General features: G+C 36.3%; 1 protein-coding gene across 1 annotated transcript; it reads right to left on the bottom strand.

The window, feature by feature from the left end:
* Window positions 1-14306: 14306 nt before the first annotated feature.
* Window positions 14307-17104, bottom strand: LOC132609098 (ferritin-1, chloroplastic-like). Its single transcript, XM_060322943.1, has 8 exons — window positions 16757-17104; window positions 16558-16641; window positions 16396-16456; window positions 15998-16085; window positions 15214-15275; window positions 14956-15021; window positions 14780-14843; window positions 14307-14660 (listed from the first exon to the last, which is right to left on the bottom strand). Exons 1-8 carry the CDS (start codon window positions 17026-17028, stop codon window positions 14611-14613), a joined length of 747 nt encoding a protein of 248 aa, XP_060178926.1. The 5' UTR covers window positions 17029-17104; the 3' UTR covers window positions 14307-14610.
* Between the last annotated feature and the right edge of the window lie 412 nt (window positions 17105-17516).

Genomic DNA, 17516 nt, shown 5'->3' with positions numbered 1-17516 from the left:
TGTTCAGTGGCCAATGCATTACGCCATGATGTTACGCCCCGTAACTTGCGTTACAGACCATCCTTCTGGGCGTAACATGTGACACTACTTAGGCTTCTTACTGGAAATTTCCTTCAGATTACGGTACACGTTACGGCCCGTAACATGAGTTACAGACCTTCCTTTATAGCAGCACGTATCTGGATCTTCCTCTCTGGTACGGATCACGTTATGGTCCGTAACTCGAGTTACGGACCGTCCTTTTTCTCCAAGTTGTCAGTTTTTCAGCATTTCTTATCATTTTCCTTCCTTAGTCAACCAACCCTACAAAACACCAAAATAACATAAGAAACGATGTAAAAACACTTAAAAACAAGCAATAGTTCTAGTGAAAAAGACAAAAAATGTGCCGAAATTCATGGCACATCAATAGGGAGATTGACTTTGGAATCAATCTACTTCCCGGCACTATGCTGATATCTATTCCGCCATACAGAATGGCTCCAGCAGAGTTGAAAGAGCTAAACTCCCAGTTGAAATATCTTCTTGATAAGGGATTTATAAATCCAAGTGTCTCACCTTGGGGCGCACCAATCTTATTCGTCCAAAAGAAAGATAGATCTTGTGTATGTGCATGGATTACCATCAGTTGACCAAGGTTACCATAAAAAACAAGTATCCTCTCCCCAGAATCGTGACCTATCAGGGTGCCCAGTGCTAGTCCAAGATTGACCTCAAGTCAGGGTACCATCAGCTGAAGGCTAAGAAAGTTGAATATTTCGGAGACCCCTTTTAGAACCCGTTATGGTAATTTTGAATTTCTTCTCATGTCGTTTGGGTTGGAAAATGCACCAGCATTTTTCATGGACCTTATAAACAGGGTTTTCAAGCCTTACCTTGACTTATTCATCATTATTTTTATTGATGATATTTTGGTGTATTCCCCTGGTGAAGCTGATTATGCAGAACATCTAAGAATAGTGTTGCAGACACTTCAGGATCGCAAGCTTTATGCGAAATTTTCAAAGTGTGAACTTTGGGTGAAATCAGTAGCATTCTTGGGCCATGTTATTTTAGAGGAAGGCGTTATGGTGGAATTTCATAAAATCCAGGCAGCAAAGAATTTGCCCAGACCCACCTCAGCATCTGATATAAGAAGTTTTCTGGGTCTAGCGGGCTATTACCTACTTTTCGTGGTTCCTCTATCTCAGCTTCATTGACTAAATTGACTCAGAAGAAAGTCAAGTTCCAATAGACAGATGCTTGGGAGGGATGTTTCGAAGAATTGAAGGCAAGGCTGACTTCTGCTCCAGTTTTAACACTACCATAGGGAACCGAAGGGTTCGTAGTATATTGTGATGCTTCAGGAGTTGGTCTTCATTGTGTTTTAATGCATCATCGTAAAGTTGTAACCTATGCATCCAGACGGATTAAAAGTCACAAAAAGAATTATTCGACTGATGACTTGGAGTTGACAGCTGCGATTTTCGGACTAACGATATGGTGTCACTACTTGTATGGTATTCATGTTGATATCTTCACGAACCACAAGAGCCTTAAGTACATTTTCAAATAAAGGGAGTTAAACCTCAGATAAATGAGGTGTATTGAATTGCTAAAGTATTATGACATGGATATCCTCTATTACCCAGGGAAGGCGAATGTTGTAGCCGATACTCTTCATCGGTGTTCTACCAGAAGTTTAGCAAACGTTGAGGCAGACAAGAGAACTATGTTGAATTAAGTCCCACTGCTTAACTAATCTTGGAGTTTGACTGTTATATCCCGTATTTTATACGTTCGGAGATTTCAAGGTAGTCGTGGCAAAGTTAAGGGAATGACCATCTTCCAAAATTATTTTAACGTACAAATTGGTTATGAATATTATTGTATGGAAATATTGAGGAAGGTTAAGGGCAAAAAGGAAAAATTCGCAAAATGGTCCATGGTAATATTGTGGAAGGCTAGGGGCAAAATGGGAATTTCACAAAATGTTCAAGAAAATTCTTGAAATTGCCATGTTGGCCGTGTGGCATAAGTATATGTCCACAATTTTATTTAATGAGGATTAATCATATATATATATATATATATATATATATATGTATGTATGGGACCCACTCTTTTATGGCCATGTGATGAATATATACACCAAGCTTACATAATAAGACTAATAGTCATCTTTACTTATTTTAGAAAATTCAAGAAAAAGGAAGAAATTTCTAGAAAAAAAGGGGGAGAAGAGGGCATGTGCCCCTCACATGCTTATAAGAACTATATATATATATATATATATATATATATGAAGAGATGACTAATTATTCATCATGAAGAAACAAGAAAGAAAGAAAGAAAGAAAGAAAAAAAAATGTGAAGGGCATTCGGCCATGGTGGCCGAACATGGCCATGGGGAAAAGTTGATCCAAAAATTATTTTCTTGTGGTATTCCAAGCAATTGGAAGGTCCTCTTTAACATGAGATGATTGTTGGAGCAAGAGGAACATGTATTCTTGCAAGTTACAAATCATAGCTAAGTGGGGAGTTAAGGAGAAGAGGTAAGAATCAATCTTCTTTTATATGTTATAGATGGTTGTGAATGTTGTAGAATGTAGAAATGAATGAAATTCATGAAATAGGTATATGTATGGTGTTGGCCGAATGGAGTGGTTGTTTGTGTAGAAATGATGAATTAATTTTATTTAGTATTTTAATTGTTGTGTTGTGGATTCCATGATGTAAAATGAGGATTTAATGGCTTGAAATGAAGTTGTTAATGTAAAATGTTGGTGGAATTCATGAACTTGGAAGTGAGACATTTGTTTGGAAGATTGTAAGTTGGGTTGTGGCGATTGAATTTGAAAGAAGGAATTAAGTTGTTATTATTCTTGTTGAATTTGAAAGATGTTGGATGAAGTAGTATGTTGATTAAATTGTTTTGAATATTGTATGAATTGAATTGAATATAAATGAATGACATTGAATTGTATGACGAAGGTTGTTGATGTCGGAATGTGTCTTGAATTGATTGTTGATATTGTTGGCATAATTGTTGGTATTGTTGTTGATAATGTGGCCGAGTTCCATTCTCGGATTTGTTGTTGTTAAATGGGCCGAGTTAGATTCTCGGGGATGGTGTATTTACAGGGGAGATGCTGCCGAAATTTCGGTAGATTATAAGTGAATTTATTTGAAGGATTAAGACAAGAATATGGTGATGAATCTAATGATTTCGTCAATCTTCTTGAATGTAGACTAGCGATAACAAGCTTGGACAATTAAGTGTAGCCAATAGGACGTGGAGCAGGTATGTTAAGGCTCGTCCCTTTCTTTCAAAGGCATGATCCCTAGGTTATGATTTCACAAGTATTTCCACATTTTCCTTGTTTTCAAAAGTTAGAAGTTTATGATTCTATGGCATGATTCTCTTACTAGTAACCCGAAAATGTTTTTCCAAAATGTCTATACTTTTTCCAAAACAAAGGTTTAAGATTTTGTAAGCTTTATGACTACAACGACGGATACACTTTTGTAATGATAACGATGATGTCAAAGAAGAGAATATGTCTAGGATGATTATGACAAGAATGGTTTCATGTCTAAAAGTCTCAAGTTAAGGATTCAATTTGAATATAAGAACAATGACCTAGTTCTTGATTTCAATTCTATTTCTTTGTTATGACCCTATTTTCTAAAGACTCCAAAGTGTATGAATTGATGTTTTATGAGGCTTATGATCTTATTCTATGTTTTCTCCTAACGCCATTCTTTATTGATAGTCTCGCCTTATAATACCAGTCCCTTCAAGGTGAGACATGACGATCCTGATTATTCCATAATGTAATCGGAGGTTACCGACCTTACGTCACTCCGATAGTTACATGACTTTCTTTGGGCTCTCCTGCATGCTGCTATATGATATATGTATACGTATATGTATATGGGGAAGATGGGAAAAAGGGTCAGAGCGCTATAGATGCTGATATACGTACATATATAGGTATATGGGGTAAGGGGAAAGGTCAGAGCGTTATATACGCGTAGCCACCTGATCAGTTGGTATAATATGATATCGTCCCGGACGCGGGATATGTGGTTAAATGGATCGGCTGCCGACGCCTCGGCAATATGATACGTTCTATTTTCTATATATATGAAAAAGAAATGTTTTCAAAGAAAGTAAAGTATGATATATATATATGGGGTTAAATGGATCGGAGCCGACGCCTCGGCAATATGACATGTTCTATTTTCTATATATATGAACAAGAAATGTTTTTCAAAGAAAGCTAAGCATGCATGGCATCCGCCCTAAGAGGCACTCAGATGTACAGGTTACTCTTTCACCTCATGATATGCTCTATGTTTCCATCCTGCTACTGTTCATATTTATATTCCTTACTATGTTACTATTCATGCCTTACATACTCAGTACATTGCTCGTACTGACCCCTCTTCTTCGGGGGCTGCGTTTCATGCTGCGCAGGTACACCCAGATGAGTTGAAGCTATTATAGAAGATGTCCCAGCGGAGTTGGCAAGCTCCATTTGCCCTGGAGTGTTGCCGAGTCAGAGCTTGTATGCTAGGATTTCTGGATTAATGTTAGAGACTTTGCAGACAGAGTCGTGGGTGTAGTATGTCAGTCTTGGAAAGCGGCTTCTCCAGCCGACGTGTCTTTATATTTTATGTTACAGATTCTACATGGCCAACAGATCTTGATTGAATTGAGTACAAAAAAAAAAAAAAAAATCTGAAGGCATAGCTATGTTTTTATTTCTTATTGATGTACGAATCTAAAGAGGTTAAGTATGTAATAAGAGTCAGCGGGTTCGCTCGGCTCCGATTATGAGGTCGGGTGCCTATCACACCCTAGTAGAATCGGGGTGTGATATCGACTTTTGGACTCCAAAGATGGTGGAGTTGTTGTTCAAAATAGGGCCGAATCATCCTTAGTAGCCAAAGTAAAGGAGAAATAATTTAGTAATCCCTACTTGTTGCAACTGAAAGAGAGGATTCGCAAGCATAAGACGATGAATTTTGATCAAGGGGGACATCATGGTACTTTGAGGTACCAAAACATATTCGGTGGTCTAGATGTAGATAGGCTCAGAGAGCGAATCATGTTAGAAGCCCATAATTCCAGGTACTCTATTCATCCAGGTTCCACAAAGATGTATCATGACCTCAAGGATATTAATTGGTGGAACTACATGAAAGAGAATGTAGAAGTTTCTATGGCCATGTGTTCGAATTATCAGCAGGTGAAAGCCGAGCACCAGAGGCCTGGTGGGTTGGTGCAGAACATTGATATTCATATGTGGAAATGGTATATGATAAACATGGATTTCAAAATAGGTTTACCTCGCTCATTTCGGAAGCATGATTAGATTTGGGTGATTGTAGATCGACTCACCAAGTCAGCGCACCTTTTTCCACTGAAAACCCCTAACGCAGCAGAAGATTACACCAAGTTATATATTCAGGAAATCGTCAGATTGTATAGGACCCCAGTGTCCATCATTTCAAGTCAGGGTGCTAGTTCACAATAATTTTTTTTAGAAATCCTTCCCGAAAGGACTAAGCACAAGGGTAAACCTCGATACAACTTTTCATCCTCAAATAGATGGCCTGGAATAATGCAATATTTGGACTCTTGAGGACATGTTGAGGGAATGTGTCCCAGATTTCAAAGGTAATTAGGATGATCACTTGCCTCTTATTGAATTTGTGTTTAATAAAAGCTATCACTCTAGTATCAAGATGGCACCGGTTAAGGCTCTGTATGGGTAGAGATGTAGGTCGCTAATTGGTTGGTTCAAAGTTGTCGAAGCAGAATTGTTAGGACCAGACTTGGTCCACCAGGCTATGAAGAAGATAAAATTAATTTAGGAGCATTTGAAGGCGGCTTAGAATCACCAAAAGTCCTATTCGAACGTGCGGCGTAGAGACTTGGAGTTTCAGCTTGATGATTGGGTGTTTTTAAAAGTTTCACTTATAAAAGGCGTTATGAGATTTAGGAAGAAAGGAAAACTTAGTCCCTGATATATTGGGCCATACAGGATCCTACGAAGGATTGGGCAAGTGGCTTATGAGTTAGAGTTGCCACAATATTTGGCTACCATACACCCAATATTTCAGGTGTCTATGCTAAAGAAATTCATGGAGGACCTGTCCCTTGTTGTCTCTACAGAGATCACAAGGGTTACAAATATCCTGTCTTATGAAGAGATTCCAGTGGTTATTCTTAATTGTCAAGTATAGAAGTTGAGAACTAAGGAAATTGCTTCAGCAAAGGTGCTTTGGAGAAATCATAAAGTTGAAAAGGCTACGTAGGAAGCCGAAGGGGAGATGAAGTCCAAGTATCCGCATCTATTTGAAGAGCAAGAAGAAAAAGTTGAACGTAACTAACCTTTACATTCAGACCTCATGCTATAATCTCCATTTTTTCAGTATTCAGTCAGTTCAGTAGTCATTCGTTCAGTGTTTATTCAGTTCAGTAGTTCTTCAGTTCAGTATTTATTCAGTTCAACATCCATTCAGTTTAGTATTCATATGTTCATGTCAGTTTAGTGTCTACATGTTTCGATCAATCACTTTTATGATCCAGAGTTAGTTGTAGTTACAACCAGGACAATCATTCAAGGACGAATGATCCCAAGGGGGAGACAATGTAACACTCCGCAAATTCGAATTAGGTGTGAATGTGTTAAATGAGGGTTAACATGACATTTTAGCCATATGAAGTCCTATCGAAATGAGTTTGGGTGGAAATAGTTGTTTTGGAATCAAGACCGACAGTGAGGTGCATAAGATTCAATACAATCAACTAAGTTTTTCAATAGGTCTATCTTCCAGCCTGAGTTAGTGAATATCCATTATGAAATTGAGTAAACTTAAAACATAGAAGTTGTAGCCCTTTGAAACATCTTTCCAATGATATATAGTGGATCCTGAATAGAGCTCTGTACAAAGTGTTATGCCTGTTTTACTGAACACAGTACAGTAGGTGCTACACCCTTGCATCGCAAGGGTAGGGCAAGCAAAAGCAGTCTCTGACCAAATATTTTCCTTGTTCGGTACCCTTGCGATGAAAGGGTGGCACGGGATTCATAATTTTCCTGGTTAAATATTTTATTATTTATTTAAGGCTGGAGTTTATTTCCTAACTTCCCGAAACACGAAAAATGACCAAGAACACTTCAAGGTAAGTCTTAATGATGATTCTAAGTTGATTTTAATTCCCTGATACCTTATAACATCATTAAACCCTTCAAATCCAGGGATAATCGATTGAGACTTTGTTTTGGATGAAAGAACACTAGAATCCGGATTCAAGGGAATTGAACGTAAAAAAAGGTAATACCTTCATCTTTTAATTGATTATACGTTTGCATTGATGACTATAGACTATATGTTTATGAGATATGAGTTGATGGGTTCGATAGAAAAGCATGAACAGTTATAGGTTTTGTGTTGCTGATTGTTGATTATTGATTAAAGGTGTTGTTTATCTTATAGATGATGAAGAATGATATTGATTATAGCAATACGAGATTGTAGAATCATCTAGGAGAAAGACAATGGGTTTTTTTGGTGTAGAAACACCATTGGTGAGAGTTGTGGAGCTTCATGTTCTGAGGTATGTAAAACTAACTCTCTACGTGTGGGAATGTTCTTGATTCTTCCCATGCCACATGCTTTTACGATTACTACAGATTGCTTCTGAAATAGAGTTAATCCCTAGTTTCATAAAAAGCTTCAGAACTTCTATTCTCCAAACGATATAGTTTCATAATTCGTCCATGATTACTGTTCCAAATATCGTGAACTCAGTACATAATCAGTATAGACTCATGTTTGATATCCTATGAGTCTCAATCATGAAAACTTAGTATGCTTATGAACAGTTAATGCTTTAAACTTCATAATCAGTTCATGAATACATATCTCATTATAGCAATATTTAGTATTACAGTGTTCTGCATTACAGTATGATTCTCAATTCCTTAAATATAAATTATGAATGTTAATACCTGTATTTGGGTCCGAGGCCACAGATTACGTATACGTATACATGGGCCCAAGGCCACAGACTTGTGCACATATATTGAGCCTGAGGCCACAGATTATTAATTCAGTTAAAACAAGTGATTTCACATTCAAAACTAGGAGTACTTATGACAATACTTCTCTTGTTCAACTCAGCTATCAGTATGTTTCAGTTTTAGCGTGTTCATGGTTATCGTTCTGGGTTGTCCTTTCCTCAAGCACCCGACAGCTATTATTTCTTTCAGTTGGTTTTATATATAAGTATAATTCAAATGTACTTACGTCCCTTTTGCCAGGGGTTTGCATTTCACAATACAGGTACTGATTTATAAGACAACGGATCTGCTTGCTAGGATTCTCGGATCTGCTGCTTCGTGAGCCCCAGTTTCCTTCAGGGCATTATCTATCTTTCTGTTGTTTACTTATTATAGATAGTCAGGTATGCCGGGGGTCTTGTCCCGGTAATCAGACAATACTTCATTATTCATTAGAGGCTTCATGGACTAGAGTAGTAGTCAGTCAGAGTTTTGCAGATTATTATGCTAGCCATATTGGCTACGTCTTTCTACTTCCAGACTTATCTTAGTATTCTGCATTTATGATTATTTCAGTCATACCCTTTTAGTAGATCAGCATGTGCTAAGTTAGATTCCGTATTCAGTATGTACCATGTTGATTCAGTCAGCAATGTGGTTTGTTCGGTCACATGCAGTCAGACACCGAGTGTCGTGTTACACCCAGGCCATGGTTCGAGGCGAGATAATAACTTTTATTTAAGCCAATTACATTTCGTAGCTACAATTTTAATTTCGTAGCTATATGTAGTTGTATATATGTTTTTGAATGTATTTGGTTTACGTACTGCAAAACATGAATACAATTCCATGTGTATTTATATACATATGTGTATGGCTGAATACATATTTTGACTTTATTATGACTGGATGTTTGTCAAATGGATTGCATTTTTTATTTTATGTGTTGTTTGTTTCATTTATCTACATATGTTGATAGCTGACCACTATATTCAAATACACTCAAATACACGCAGGGATACCTAAACCTAGCTACAAATACAGATGGAAAGTGTATTCGAATACACTCAAATACACGTGAATACACCTAAAAACTAGCTACGAAATGTGGATTTACAAAACATAGCTACGGGTTGTTAACAACTCTAATTATATAATCATTTTTGAAAGTTTCTATGAAATCTATTCATTGAAAATTGTTGGAATTGGAATAGACGGTTGGTTATCAAATTTGAAGTCATTTGGATCAATTTTGAAGCAAAAAATGTGTATATGAAATTTTTCTGAAACTTCTGGTAATCCACAATGTTTTTGTGAACAATTTGCTCCAATATTACGTCACAGCTATTACAAAATCCTAGTGATTCGCTAGAACTTATGGCAAGCCCACATATCATAAATTCTTGGTAATTATGAATAATTTAGTTCTAGTTATAACCACAATATAGACTAAGAACCTAATAGTTTTCTCAGAACTTGTGGCAAGCCTATCCATCAAAATTCTGAATCCGCGACTTTTGTAGCACAAAAAAAAAACATTAATAGGATTCACGCACGAATTTCGTGCGTGAAAGGACCAAACTACAAAAATGCATTTTGACCCTTTTACGCACGAAATTCGTGCATGAAGGATCCTTTGCCCAAAATCAGTTTCTTATACTTCTTTCTCACTATGATGGAAATCATGATTTGCAAGTTGTAGGAATCCCAAATAATGATTGAAAAATTGAACTCTGGTAATGGTTGGTCTAATCAAGAAATAATTTAGGACGAATTGTGATACGTGCAAACGGGCTTGACACTATCTATTATTAGAGTCCGGAATCAAAATGCCCCCAAAAAAATCACTTTGAACCAAAATATTCCAACAAAAAAAAGTTATAAAACTACCTTTAGCGCAGGAATTTACTGCGCTAAAGCAGTTCACGGAGACGGAACCGTTAACTGCTTTAGCGTAGTATTTTACTGCGTTATAGAAGCAATTTTTTTTCTATAACGCATTAAAATACTGCGTTATAGAAACAGTACCAAAAAAAAATATTCTATAACGCAGTAAAATACTGCATTATAGAAACAGTACTAAAAAAAATTCTATAATGCAGTAATCGTTGGTCAAAGTATGACGTTTCGGAGTCTTGACACACGACTAATCGTTGGTCAAAATATGGAAAAAAAACACTAAGTTCTTTCAAACAAAACTTACTTAGGGGTTGAAAAGGTGCCCGAAGTAAGTCTTGTTTGAAAAAACTTAGTGTTTTTTTCCATACTTTGACCAACGATTAGTCGTGTGTCAAGACTCCGAAACGTCAATATTTCATATAGAACCTGATATTTTTTTCTGCGTACAATAATGTAGGCCCAATACATCAAGGACATGTAGACGTTCGGATCGTCATTTTAGGGGTTGAAAGGTGCCCGAAGTAGGTTTTGTTTGAAAAAAACTTGGTGTTTTTTCCATACTTTGACCAATGATTAGTCGTGTGTCAAGACTCCGAAACGTCAATATTTTATATAAAACCTGATATTTTTTTCTGCGTACAATAATGTAGGCCCAATACATCAAGGATACGTAGACGTTCGGATCGTCATTTTAGGGGTTGAAAAGGTGCCCGAAGTAAGTTTTGTTTGAAAAAACTTAGTGTTTTTTTTCCATACTTTGACCAACGATTAGTCGTGTGTCAAGACTCCGAAACGTCATACTTTGACCAACGATTACTGCATTATAGAATTTTATTTTTTTAGTATTGTTTCTATAATGTAATATTTTACTGCGTTATAGATTTTTATTTTTTTTGGTACTGTTTCTATAACGCAGTATTTTAATGCGTTATAGAAAAAAAATTGCTTCTATAACCCAGTAAAATACTACGCTACAGCAGTTAACGGTTTCGTCTCCGTGAACTGCTTTAGCGCAGTAAATTCCTGCGCTAAAGGTAGTTTTATAATTATTTTTTTTGTTGGGATATTTTGGTTCAAAGTGATTTTTTTGGGGGCATTTTGATTCCGGACTCTAATAATAGATAGTGTCAAGCCCGTTTGCACGTATCACAATTCGTCCTAAATTATTTCTTGATTAGACCAACCATTACCAGAGTTCAATTTTTCAATCATTATTTGGGATGCCTACAACTTGCAAATCATGATTTCCATCATAGTGAGAAAGAAGTGTAAGAAACTGATTTTGGGCAAAGGATCCTTCACGCACGAATTTCGTGTGTGAAAGGGTCAAAATGCTTTTTTGCAGTTTGGTCTTCTCACGCACGAAATTCGTGCGTGAATCCTATTAATGTTTTTTTTTTTTTTGTACTAGTTTGGTTCAAAATTTTTTTTTTTGTGCTACAAAAGTCGTGAATTCTCAAAATTCTTGGTGATATGCCATGAATTATCACAAGACAAGTCTTCTAGTGATTTGTCAGGAACTGGACTCCATCTTTCGGTACGGTGATTGTTTTTGTACAATTATTTTGAACATGGTCAAAAGTTAAATAACATCGTGAATTGATCTTATTTGTGTAAATCTCCCAAAAGGAAAATGAACTTTAGTTGGGCCTGAGTAGAATTTTACCGGGAAATTATGTAAGATTTTCATGGAGCTTCCTATTTTGGTTGCCCCATTTAATCAGCACCCGTCTTGTATTATTTTTTCTTTTGCACAAATACTCATTTACGTATTATATAATTTCAGATAATGTTTTTGCACAAATACCCACTTATTAGATAACATCATACAAAAGTGACTGCTTCTTCATGCGTCTTCTTTTCCAGACGCACATGTCTAAAATTTTAGCTCATTTTTACATGTAGTTCAATCATGTCAGTGCAAGCATACTTGAAAAAATTAAAAGGGTGTTAAATGAATTTGTTAGATTTGTTGCGTTTTTGACAAATTGATGATTGGAGTATGTGTTTTATGATATATGAAACTTATGTTTCAAATTTGAGCTTGTTTAGAATACATTTGGGTGTTGAATTGTGTGTTGAATTGTTGAAATTCGAAGAACAAAAGAATATTTTTGTTCAGATCCACATGTTAGAAATTTTAGCCCGTTTTTACATGTACTTTAGTCATGTATGAGTGAGGTGCAAACACACATGAAAAAAAAAATGACAAAAAACGGTTCAAACACACATGACTAAAAATTTTAGCCTACTGTTACATGTACTTCAGTCATGTACGACTGAAGTTCAGGCATACATGAAAAATTCAGACATGCATGACTGAAATTTTAACCAATTTTTATGCCTACCTTAGTCAAAAGTGTCCGAACTTCGCCTTGGCAAGCCATACCAAACAGCAGGCGCAAACATCCGATGTTTGGCCTTCACAAGGCCACACTTTCAGATGCAAATGTGTGAAGTTGCCAAGCTTCATGCTCGAAGCGGGTAAACATTAATTACAAAGCAGTAACAAGTTAAATAGCGACCCCCAAAAACAGATATTTGAGCACTTCGGCCGAAAATTAGAGAAAAACCAAACGATCGGACCGGACTGAAGTAATTCGATTTTCGATTTCGGTTTTCGGTTCTTCTGTTTTTTATGTAATTTAAACAGAATATCCAACTTTTCAAATATATGATTTACTATTAAATAAGCCCAATATAATTTTGAATCCAATATCTCCAAGCCTAACTATTTATGACCCAGTTACTTACTGTATTTACTCATCCCTTAGGCTTGCAACGAGTTACGGCCTTCCAGATTCTAAACTTTGAATTGCTGATTATGATTATTGAAATTTTAGAGCTATCTCCTTTTTGCAGAGTTCTGAGTTTTGCTGCTTTAGGTACTGGTGATATTATTATTTACATATATATGCTACTTCTTCAGCAGGTTGCAATGAGGAAGGGACGAGGTTTGGTCATTGGAAAGAAATAGGACCGGTGCTAAGTTATCCCAGTAGTCAGTACACTTTTTAAGCAGAAAAATGACTCAATCAAGCTCATAGCTAAGAATCGAACCGTAGCTACGCCAATCCGAATAATAATAACCGAATCTAATCGAACTAATTTCGGTTCAGTATTTGGTATATGTCATTGAAAATCAAAAACCAAAAAATTGAACCGAAGAGCTAGGAGTCCCATCCTTAGAACCGATGTTCAAAGCACAGTCAATGTTTGAAATGTAATTTTAGTAGGATTTTAACAAGGTAGCTAATTTTAAGGGTACTAGTTAAACCCTATCCATTTTTTCAAAGTATCTAAAATTTAGCTGAAGATAGAAAACTTCAAACATGCGCTTGAGTTTAACTCAGACCTGTGCTTGAAGAAGAGGGACAAACCGCTACTGCTATATATGTAAACATTCACCTGTGCTTGAAGAAGAGGGGCAAACCGCTACTGCTATATATGTAAACATGAATGTTAAAGTCAATATGATTGAGAAAGTAACAAGAAGTTGACATGGAATCAGAAGACCTCAACCTTTGAAGTTTGAATATAAAGGGTAAACTTGTACGAAAGAAAAATGTCGATAAGTTCTTTTATAAAAAAATTTAAAAAATACTTGTAAAGCATCTGAGTACTTGTAAAATATGTGAAACTTAAGATGTGCTTTGGCAGGTAAATAAAGATGCTATGCTGCAAATTCAAAAGCCATGTGAGTTGCCTGACACAGGTAGCAAAATGGGCAAAAGTACTCTCTACAAATATCCCTGCCATCCATATATTTGGAGATCATCTGTGTGCAAACTTGTTAATAAACACCGGAAGTCAGAAAATGAAAGACAAGGTAAAGTGCAAAAGACATGGGACCAAAACTCCTTGAGCTCACAAGATGATTCTTTTTTTTTTTAATTTGATAATGAAAAAGATGACAACATATACTATGTCCTAGCCAAATTTGGTTCTTCAACTACTGCTAACATGCTACATTTTTTAAGTTCTTTGACTATTATTGCAGCCGGGAGAGGGAAGGACCTTTAATCAGTAGGCTGATTCTAGTCATGATTTGGCATTGTCCCATTCACAGTAACTGGTAATCATAGGTAAAATGACCTCGATCCCCCTCCTTCGGACTGAGAGTAATGCCAAACAACAGCCCCATTTTCTTTTACTTTTACTGGGGGGGGGGGGGGGGGGGGGTAGGGGAAAACTGTGACCAAATTATGAGAAGCATTACTAGGTAAACATTATCACAGAAATAATTCTACTTTACTAGAGCCGATCTAAGATCCAGTCCAAACAAGAACCTGCCTGGCCATAAACCTTATTTGAAGCAATAAGTTGCAGAAATACCGGACATCAGAGTTGAGACACACGGAGATTTACTTAAATTTATAGAATGCTCTCTAGTGCACAGTTCAGTTTCAAGCTACTACTCGCAAGCATGCTAGCATAGATGGAACTAATTAAACCCCAAAGCACTTGAAAACTAGTAAGTAAACAATAGCACAGCTGACTAGATCGATCTGTTAGGCCAGCCTTATATGCACTTGCTAAGTACTACTTTCTACTACTAATAAGAGGGCAAACTCAGAGAGCCCACTCTAATATCCAATATTAATCAAACAATGACAAAATACAAATGGAAACAGAGATTCTATCTTCTCCTTCAAGCAGCAGCTCCCTCTTCCAGCAACATCTGGTCGAAATGCCAGACACCTAATTCACAACCAAAGAGGTAGATGTTAAAACAACAGTTTGGGGCGGATTATATAAATAGGATATGAAGGTAATTCGCAATAAAGAAATACAATCTTTAAATGGGAGTGCAATTCTACCATGTCCTTGGCCAACTCTTCTTAGCTGAGCAACATATTCTGAGATCTTCTTGATAGCTTCCACCTAAAATTAGTAAAGCAACATATTAAATTTGTATCGCTAAAAATGGATTTAGGATTTAATCTCAAAATCTTTAAACATATGCTAATATTTTTGCATAGTAGTAAACCATCACCTGTTCTCCCAAGAACTCGCTTTCAACAAAATCAGCCAATTGCACATCATTGTGTTTCGAGGCTACCTGTTTTTTAGAGTTTAGCTATGTCAATAAAAATCCTAAAAGTGCCAGGTTACAAAACTAGGCATGTAGAGCTGTCACACTACAAAGTTTGTCATTTTAATCACAAAAAACCTACATAAATATCGTCCTTAATTTAAAATTGATCGAAATGTACATTAAAATACAACCAACAAGGATGGAAGAGGAACTCACAGCATGCACGTTTAGCAGTTTTTCGTTTGTCAACTTCTCCAAAGACAACGCGAGCTCCATAGCTACAGAGCAAATTAAACAAGAAAAAAGTGGCAAGTAAAATTAAATCCGTGTCTGTACGGAATGTAACAAATGTAGTGTTTAAGAGCTTTCAAAATCACGAGAAGGGCAACAGAAGTAGTTAATAGGGATCTGAGAGTACAAAACCATCACAATAAATGTGCACCTAACTCCATTAAATTTTCCAACACAAGAAAAGAGTGAAACAGTGGTCATTGACACAAAGTAATCGATTTCCCAGTTGTTCAACCATATACATACTTAGCAGCAAGGTACTTCCTATGTTCAATTTTACTTGTCCACTATACTAAAAATAAAATTCACTTTTATTGGTTCAATTTACATTAACTACTCATTCTCCAAATCATTTCCCAAGTTTATTGAGAGTATAAACCAATTAATATGAGGATTATACTCCCTCCGTCCACTTTTACTTGTCCATTTTGAAAAACCAAGCCACAATTTGGCATTTAGTTCCTAATTTACCCTTATTATTAACTATAATCATTTCTCAAAACAGTAAATTTATTATATTCAAAGGGTGATAGTAAACTTATGATTTTATTAATTACTTCGGGTGACAAGTCAAACATGGACAAGTAAAAATGGACCGAGGGAGTATATTTATTATTTCTTAAAGGAAGTGCAAACTCCATAGTGTACAAGTAAAAAATTTAAGTCCCAAATTAGAATCTACAGGTAGGAAAAACAGAGCCAAACTTACCATACAAAGCATCTCCCTTCTCACAATGATCAAACTCAGATAGTGGCATACAGATAGACTGCAGCTTCACCTTCCCACCACGCTTGTTCTACATACAACAAACACAAAAATATTAAAACCCGAACAGAAGCGTATGAAACATGGTAGTTATGAATTCAATTGAACCCCTAATTTTTTAAGGGAAACATAAATTTATGTGTAAAAATCTACTAAAATTGTAATAAATAGGAGATATGAACATGTAACTTTAAAAATATAACGGTTCAACACTAATAAACTTAAAATTGAACCTATAAAGTTTAAATCCTGGATTTGCCTACGAACCCCAACCCCAAACTTAAAAAGACCAAAAAAAATGGAAAAACATGATTCATTATAACAGCCAATTTATCAGACACCTGGTATTCCATAAATTTCTCGGCATGCTCCCTTTCCTCTTGACTAGATTCCTTGAAAAACCTACAATCAAGAAACCAATAAACTCAGAATTCAAAAACCCATCTAACAAATCCACACAGGACCAAAAAGATCAAGATTTCTAGAGGGTTCATGAAAATTACTTGGCAAGACCCTTGAGAGCAACGTTGTCTCGATCAAAATAAGCAAACATCGCATGATAAACATACGAAACATTGTATTCCACACTGCAACCACAAAAAAACAAACAAAACGCTCATGATAATCACAGATTTAACACTGGATTTATCTATATACTCAAAATCTGCATTTAAAGGCTCACAAAAAAGACAAAATACTCACTTGATCTGTTCGTTAATGACAGCTTCACAGTCATCACAGTACTTATGACGACAAAGAGAGGCTTGAGGAACAGTGGGTACAAGCATCAAGTCTTTCTTCAACTCCTCAAATGGCTCAAAAACAACACCTGTTAAAGGCTTATGATTTGTTGCCTTTGAAGCATAAACCATAAACCCATTTCCATTTTTGGCAGATGAGAACAAGGGGTTCAGATTTTCACCATGGGTTGAAGTGTTCAACAAAGAAAAAGCAGGTGCAACCTTAAGAAGCATGGTGGAAATTAGGTTATGCTAGAAAGAAGATGAAAATTGAGTGTGTGGTGAGGACTGATTATTGGAAGGGGAAAATGAGGGCTGTACATATACAAGAAGCTGAGTGGGATAGAGAGGATAAGGACCGTTGGATGAATAGACAAGTGGAAGGATGTGATTGATTGGCGGACAGAAGCGCGTGGCTGGCTTGTGGCATATCTGGAGATGCCTCTGGTGACTGGTCCCCACTGCACAAAAAACGTTCATTTCCGAAAAGACAAGGAATAGTTGGTGCAACTTTTTCGAAGAAGATTTTTTGAAAAATTTTATTTTTTGTTTCGATTACTCAAAGATGAAGCAGAAGTTTCAAGTAACACCCTAGTGGTCGTTTGGTAGCTGCTTAGGGCTCGTTTGGTATATGAGATAACAATAAATAATTTTGAGATTATATTTGAAATGAATTTATCTCATGTTTAGTTGGGATAAAATGGTGGCGTAACTAATCCCGG

Source organism: Lycium barbarum, chromosome 9 (assembly GCF_019175385.1).
Source record: "Lycium barbarum isolate Lr01 chromosome 9, ASM1917538v2, whole genome shotgun sequence".
NCBI classification, from domain to species: Eukaryota; Viridiplantae; Streptophyta; class Magnoliopsida; order Solanales; family Solanaceae; genus Lycium; species Lycium barbarum.
This window is presented reverse-complemented; position numbering and strand designations above follow the sequence as displayed.

Bases quoted from the DNA above. Each gene is read 5' to 3' on its own strand.
- LOC132609098 (XM_060322943.1), bottom strand. From the start codon at position 17,028: ATGCTTCTTAAGGTTGCACCTGCTTTTTCTTTGTTGAACACTTCAACC. The intron at 16,457-16,557 runs GTAATTTTCATG...TCTTGATTGTAG, and splicing joins GCTCTCAAGGGTCTTGCCAA to GTTTTTCAAGGAATCTAGTC. The intron at 15,276-15,997 runs GTAAGTTTGGCT...TTTGCTCTGTAG, and splicing joins GAAGGGAGATGCTTTGTATG to CTATGGAGCTCGCGTTGTCT.